Below are 6857 nucleotides of genomic sequence, written 5' to 3' on the forward strand. Positions count from 1 at the left end.
CTCCCCCCCAGTCTCCCCCCCCTTGCAGGCCCTGCTGTAAAATGCCCTTTCTGACCGGTACCGCTCTGTTGTCACAAAATCACATCATGAGAACACCAACTCATGAGCTGGTTTGGGTTTTTTTTAAATAGCTCTATTTTTTTTAGCCTGATGCTCATAGTGATCTGCAGTCTCTTTGCTGCCTTCAAGTCCCTTGTGGTTTCAGTTTTGGTACAAATGTGTTTAGATTTTAGCAAATTAAAGTGGGGGGGGGAGGGGGTACAGAGCATCTGATCAATTTGTATTTATTTATTTTAACATTTTACTAAATAAAACACAATAAAATCTCTTGTCTCCTCAGCTGTATGTACCAGGCGGGGACAGTGAGTCCCACAGGCCCAGGGGATGGTGCGGTGGGGCTCCCAAGCGTGGCTCTGCGCGATGGCTGTGGCACCCTCTGGCTCGAAGCTTGCTTTCTGGGCAGGGAGAAGGGCGCTGCGCTGTTAGACATGAATTTTAGCTCTAAAAGGGGCTGTGCTGGGTTAGGAAAAATCTCCACGGGCTTTGACTCAGTGGTTGCCTCCAGCTGATGCTGCCCGGCAGAGGGCACATGGAGACCAAAACCGAGCTCAGTTTACTCCAGGTACCTAAATCCTTGTAGGCAGTTTTGGGCTAAGGACTGGCTAGGCTGGGAAGGATTATCTGAAAACGATGGCACATGGGCCTCCTGCCATAGGCAAAGCAGTACACCTTCCGAAGTAGCCACCTAACCATCAAAGAACTGCCCAGAAGAGGCCTGCTCCATCCCAGCACCGCTCCACCACTGTGTCTCTAGCAGAGAGCAGCCTAAGCTACTGTCTAGAGCTGACCTAAACCTGTGCTGTCGCTTAGTGCAGAAGCAGAGCGGTATTGGCGAGCTTTGGCTGTATTAAGCAAAAGCTGTCTGCTAGGGCCCGGCCGGGTGGAGCTGTGCCCGGCTTCATGGTCATCAGCAATGTCTTTCCAGCCCTTTCCCAAATAAAGCCTCAACAACACACTCCTGGGAGTGCCCCAGTTGGTCCCACTGCCGGTGTTGTGGCCAGAGCTGGGCGCCTGTCCTCGTCGGATGAGGGGAAGGTCCTGCCGGTCACGGCGCATGGCCAGCTCAACACGCTGGTCTTGGGGATGAGCCGCAGCACTGCCAGAAGAAGAAACCCCACCTCTCCTACTTGGCCGTGATTAAATGGACGGCCTGCCTCAGCCACGATGCCCCAGGCTCCCTTTAAAGGGCGCTGGCTGTGCAGGCAGGCTGTGCTGCCACCCGGGCTGCCGACCCCAATGCAGCACCGGGAACCAGTGAGCCCGATCCCACCGCAGTCAGCAACCGCCAGCCGTTTCGGAGCTGGCAGGGGACCGGCGCGTCTGCCAGTTGGTGACAGTGGGCATTTCTGTTGCCTGCTGTTGCTCCCAACCCTCCCACTGTGCCAGCCAGAAAGGAAAAAAGGCTTCAAACGTGCCAGGCAGAGCAAGCCCAGCGATGCTTTTCCTCAGCCGAGGCTCAGGCTACCCCCACATTGCTCTCCTCCTGCTGCCTTCCCTCCAGGGGACACGCGGCAGGCTCGCAGCAGGAAAAAAAAAAAATTAATAACCAGGCAGTTCTAACAAGGATGTGAAAAAGAATAAAAAAGCTTTAATTTAAAAATTAAATTAAAAAGAGAGAATAAGCAAGAGGCGGTTGTGCCCTTTCCATATCCCGCGCTTTGCATGGCTCCCACCGTGGACGGAAATCCTACACCTGCACAGAGCTGGCTCTTACAGCCCAGAGTCACGCTAAGGAGAGAACAGCAGAGACTGCAGCAGCAACTGGCCTGGAGAGCCTCCAGGGCCACCAGCAAAATCATCCAGGAGGAAGAAAGGATAAAAAAAAAAATAAACAAACCAAAAAACCCCCAAGACACCCTAATCATTTAATTCTTATGAGAAAAGTATTAAATAATTTAAATAGCGTGAGGAAAGCAATGCATCCTCTGTGCTCCAGTGTGTGATAGCGGTGGAACAGTGCCCGGCCAAGCTGCTCCCGGCACGGGGATCCCGCCACAGTGCTCAGCTACGGTCTTGTCCAGTGTCAACCACATCCCTGACTGTCGAGGGCAAGGTCTGCGCTGCCAAGGGCTGGGGAGGAGCGTGGTGGTCCCCTGTCAGGAATGTCTCCAAGCATGTGCTGCCCCTGCGGGGCACTGCCAGGCCCAGGACGGGGTGATGGGGTGTCTCCAGCATTGCTGCTTCCAGCCAGGAGGTGCAGGCCCGTTCTGGGCGCTCACTGCTGGGGAAGGCAGACAGCCCACCCTGCCCTGGGCGGCTCCCGCAGCACCAGTGCTGGGCCAACCCCACGGGGGACTCTGCATCCATACGGATGGGTAGTAATAATAGTTCGCCCCATTAACCAGCCAGCCTTGGTCCGGGCTTGAACCAGGTCTCCACTACTCCTGGTACACACCCACGGCTCTGGGAGGCTTTCTCTGAGCCTGCTACACCAAGGATGCAAAAGGATGCTCTGCATCCTTATCTCCCACTCACCAAAGCCCCGGCGGGGTGTGCGGGGGCTGGGACTTGGGACCACAAAGCAGAGGCAGAGCAGGGTAAGGTACAGCTCCCAGGCTTCTTGAGGAGCCAGGCCCCAGGCTGAAGTGAGCTAACGAAGGCTGAGAATCCACATCTGCTAAAACAGGGGAGGGAGGAGACCCGTTCCCCTGGCCCCTGGCACAGGGAGGTTCCCCCGTAACATAGGAAGGCTGCTGCCCTGAAAAAACCCTTGGCCACGCTGCAGCAGCTTGCCCTGCAGGCACTGCCTGTTCTCACAGCTGGCATCTTCCATCTCATCTATGGGCATCCCTTTGCTGGGCTGGAGAGGCCGTGCTGCCGGCTCGGTTCCCTCGGGCCAGGCTGCAGTGGTGGGCCAGGGCAGGAGGGAAGCCCTGCGCCCCCCCTCTCCAATGTGCTGCTAGCACCCCGCACCCACTGTCCCCAGGCATCACAGGCTCCTCTCGGCGGTGAGGTATTTGAGCGCGGCAGCCCCGTACCGCCGCGACAGGTCCTGGTGGAACTCCTCCCGCAGCGTCTGGAGGCAGCCCCGGTACCCCGCGCTCAGGCGAAACTTAGAAATGTCGAAGCTGGGGGCATGGGGCATGTGGATCATGAAGGCATTGGGCAGGACCAGCAGCTCATACTCCTGGGGGCAGAGCAGCAGCGCTTACTGTCAGCAGTGGCTTGGTGGTACCAACACGTCACTGCCCGGCCAAGGCCCCCCAACACCCAGCGCCTCCTTGGTGCCGGGAGCAGCCCCTCACCCACCTGCGCATCCAGCTCCATGATGTGGGACACCTTGTTCCAGCCGAAGCCCACGAACCTCTGGTCGTACTTGGGGCAGTCTCGCCTCACTACAACGTAAGGCTCGAAGTCTGGCTGCCACGCCACGCGGTACGGCACGGTGGCCGTCCGCCACTTGGCGTAGTCAGTTGGGGCATGGCCTTTTGGCCATACGTGGTACCTGCGGGGGGACAGATGGAAGTCAGAGACCAGGCAAAACTGGCAGCTCCCCAAGACAGGCAGAGGACGCAGGGGGTCCTCTGAGCTGGCTGCCCCACAGCCACAAGGCACAAGGGTACAAAACTGGCTTCTGCTGCATGTGACAGCCCCCTTGGATGGTGGGGCAGCTCCGGTCCCTACCTGAAGGTGTAGAGGGAGCCCATGTCCAGCATGGAGAGCAGCTCTGCTTTGGATTTGGGGAAGGTCAAGCGGTAGTGCAGGGTCTCAAATGCCGGCACGATGAGAGCTGCCTTCCTCTGGGGCAGCTCCAGCTGCTGGATGGAGTTCCTATGGTGGTAGGAAGGGTGTGAGGTCTCCCTGGCTGTGAGCCGTGGCCACAGCCTCCTTCCTCAGCTCCTCCAGCCAGCCCAGGAGGGTATTAATGGGTTTAGACACTTTGTAGTGGTGCCATGTGGGGCAGGAGGAATGGGGCAGCCCTCACAGCCATGGCTGCTTCCTCACCCACTGGTGTCTGACAAAAGCAAGGGCGGGATCCCAAGGCTGAACACAAAGGAAACAGTTTCCACACTTTGAGACACGGGGCATTGCCTGCAAACCCCAGTACTTGGGGAGCCCGGCAGGCTGAGCAAGAGCTGGCTGGAGAAAGCCTTACCTGAGGTAATCGTAGAGGCCATACATAGGCAGGAAGTCAATGTCCGTCAGAAAGACATATGGCGTCTGCGTGTTGGCCAAGGCCACGTTACGCAGGAGGTTGATGGGGTAGAACTGCCCCTCCTTGTAGACGATGTGGTAGGCGACATTGCGGCGGGTGCTCAGCACCTCCGAGGCCTGGGCATAGCGCAGGAACTGCTGAGCCTCCGCGTCCGACATGTACAGCGCCAGGCTGATGGGGCCTGCCCAGTGTTTGCAGATGGCCTCCAACATCTGTAACCTGTGAAGCAGAGGGCACTGCATCAGCAGGAGACCTGCCCCGTGGCAGCTTGGCCAAACCCAGAATTGGGTGCTTGCCAGCAAGCCACGTGCCAGCCAAGCCCAGTCCAGGGGGGAGCAGGAGGAATTGCTGCTCCCAGCTTGGGGTGTTGCTCCTCACTGTAAGCAAGGGTGAGGAACCCGTGTTTTGAGAACCCTGGTAGCTCCCAAGCTGTGGAGCCACCCCAGAGGAGCAGAGGCGAGATCCAACCTCCCGCCAGCCCCACCAGCAAGTACCTGTCCATGGAGAGCTGGGCCACAAGGGTGACATCGGTGGGGTTGGGAAGGGCCAGGAACTCGTACTGCAGGAAGAACAGGTGGACGCGGTGCTGCGTGAGGTGCTGCCGGCGGAAATCGTAGCAGGGATCGTCCTCGTCCAACTCCTCCAGTGCCTGCTGCAGCTGCAATGCCGTGAAGGTGAGGGAGAGCAGGAGCCCCAACGGGGAGCTGGGGCGGCTGTGTGGGGTCTCTGCCCACCCCCAACGCTCTGGGGTTGGGGGTAGAGTCACAATCACCCTCACCTGGTCGCTGGGTGGGCTGGGGAGACTGGGACAGCCAAAGAGCTCCCTGCGCAGCAGGTTCCCGTCGTACTCCAGGAAGGTCAGGTAGAGGTTGCGGAAGAACTCCACGTGCTTGTTCTTCACCCGCAGCTTCTTGGGTGAGTTCCAGTGGATCACCTGAGGGCAGTGGTGTGTCACCTCGCAGAGGGGAAGTCAGCAGCATGCAGTGCTCCCCAAGCCCCCAGACCCCATGCTGACTCCCATGGACCTCCAGCACGCACTGCTGTCCTTCCCAGTCTCAAAGGCAGCAAACCCACCCACCTTGAGATCCGAGACCTCGGTGTAGCACTGCTCCGAGCGGGTGTGATCAGAGAGCTGCACGTTCCAGAAACAGGGGAGACGGTACACCAGGGCCGGGTCCTGCTTGATCACCGCGTTAAAGATGTCCTAAGAGAGAGAAAGGTGAGTGCACAGGTGGATGAGGAAGACAGCATGGCCCTGCCGTGCCAGCAACGCTACAGGAACGCAGCAGGGCTGGCCACCCCAGAGGAGGGACCATTACCTGATCAGCCAGAGAGGTGGAGTGCATGCTCATGAGCTCCCGCTCCGCCGTCAGCCGCCACATCTGCTCCCAGCCCAGGCGACGCAGGCGGTCGAGGGGGAGCCGGGTCACCCCCGGGAAAAAGGTGGGGTCGGGAGGGGGCCCCCCAGCCATTACAGAGACGGAGCATAGCAGCCTGCATACCTTCGGCTCCTGGGACACATTTCTCTGCACCCGCCCACATGACCACGGGACGCTGTAGCAGCCCCCTCGTGCCCACCAGACTCTCCTGCCTCACTTCAGCCCTCCCCAGCCTCCCCGTGCCAAGTGCCGCCTCAGCTGGATGCACCATCGGGCTGCAGGGCCCACCCTGGCAGCCCACACTCACCCGTGTTGAAGCCACGTCCCAGGGCCGGCCACGGCTTGTGGTTTTTCCACAGGTTGCCCAAATACCAGTCACTTTGGTTCTCCACCAGCCCAATCACCTGCTTGTCTGAGGGAACAGAGGACATGGATGCAGCCCATCTTGCTGTAGGCTCAGAGGGCCCCAGCAAACCCACTGTGCTGGTGCTGTGGCAGACGGGGACTGCCACCCCGAGCCCAGTACCCAGCGGGTCCCCAGGGCACCCTGTCCTCACCAGAAAACTTCCCAAAGACAGCCCAGAGCTCAGCGATGTCGGTGGCGAAGGTGATGTCAGTGTCCAAGACAATGACCTTGGAGAGGTTGGAGGGCAGTGCCTTGGTAAGCGTCAGCTTCATCAGCCCATAGATGCCGGAGTAGTGCTTGTTGGGGATCCACGACACCTCCGGCTGCAAGGCGACACGGCCTCAGCGCTGGGCACAGCCATGCCCTTCCCCTGCCCGGGCAGGACGGCTGCCTGTGCCTGGCACCCCATGTGGAGGAGGCCAGCAGAAGGGCACAACAGAGCTGTGGAGCCAGCTGAGCCTGGAGCTTCTCCTCCAGCTGCACCACCAGCAGCCACACACCTCTCTCCCCAGGCCCTCCAGGTGCTCGCTGGCTGCATCTCCTCCTCCTTTGCTCTCACCCTGGCCTGGCTCTTCCTCCAGCCACCAGAACCCCCGCCTGAACCCCAATGTTTCAGTGCTCAGTGGGGGACCCATCTGCACCACAGAGGCAGTGCTACCCCAGCGGGCTTCCCCACCGCTCCAGCACCAGCCCTGTGCCCCCCTTCTCAGCTGGACCAGCAACAAGTCCAGAAAGGTGAGCAAGGAAACAGCAGGAAAAGAGTTAATAAACCCCCTCCCGCTCACCCCTGTCTGCTGCTCCCCTCAGCCCTCCAAGCACTGGGTTGGGACAGGGCAAAGGGGGGGCAGGAGCCTGC

At 59.6% G+C, this 6857-nt stretch overlaps 1 protein-coding gene across 4 annotated transcripts; it reads right to left on the bottom strand.

The window, feature by feature from the left end:
- Nucleotides 1-1694: 1694 nt before the first annotated feature.
- On the bottom strand, nt 1695-6855 carry LARGE2 (LARGE xylosyl- and glucuronyltransferase 2). Of its 4 annotated transcripts, none has more exons than XM_035902940.1 (11): nt 6787-6855; nt 6153-6324; nt 5903-6007; nt 5536-5648; nt 5295-5420; nt 4995-5150; nt 4711-4874; nt 4157-4435; nt 3685-3831; nt 3310-3505; nt 1695-3187 (listed from the first exon to the last, which is right to left on the bottom strand). In XM_035902940.1, the coding sequence occupies exons 2-11, from the start codon at nt 6271-6273 to the stop codon at nt 2990-2992; spliced, it is 1605 nt and encodes a 534-aa protein (XP_035758833.1). In that variant the 5' UTR covers nt 6274-6324; nt 6787-6855; the 3' UTR covers nt 1695-2989. The 4 variants fall into 4 exon arrangements, with proteins under 4 accessions (XP_035758833.1, XP_035758831.1, XP_035758832.1 ...); XM_035902938.1 differs by having other exon boundaries at nt 6502-6850; XM_035902939.1 differs by lacking the exon at nt 6787-6855 and having other exon boundaries at nt 6153-6590.
- Between the last annotated feature and the right edge of the window lie 2 nt (nt 6856-6857).

The sequence above is a fragment of the Egretta garzetta genome, unplaced genomic scaffold (assembly GCF_000687185.1).
Source record: "Egretta garzetta isolate BGI_Z169 unplaced genomic scaffold, ASM68718v1 scaffold329, whole genome shotgun sequence".
NCBI classification, from domain to species: Eukaryota; Metazoa; Chordata; class Aves; order Pelecaniformes; family Ardeidae; genus Egretta; species Egretta garzetta.

Excerpts from the sequence above, each read along its gene's own strand:
- LARGE2 (XM_035902938.1), bottom strand. The coding sequence starts at position 6,636 with ATGGGTCCCCCACTGAGCACTGAAACATTGGGGTTCAGGCGGGGGTTC. Across the intron at positions 6,008-6,152 it reads TGTCTTTGGGAAGTTTTCTG|ACAAGCAGGTGATTGGGCTG; the intron begins GTGAGGACAGGG and ends CTGTTCCCTCAG. Across the intron at positions 3,832-4,156 it reads GGCCTCTACGATTACCTCAG|GAACTCCATCCAGCAGCTGG; the intron begins GTAAGGCTTTCT and ends CTACCACCATAG.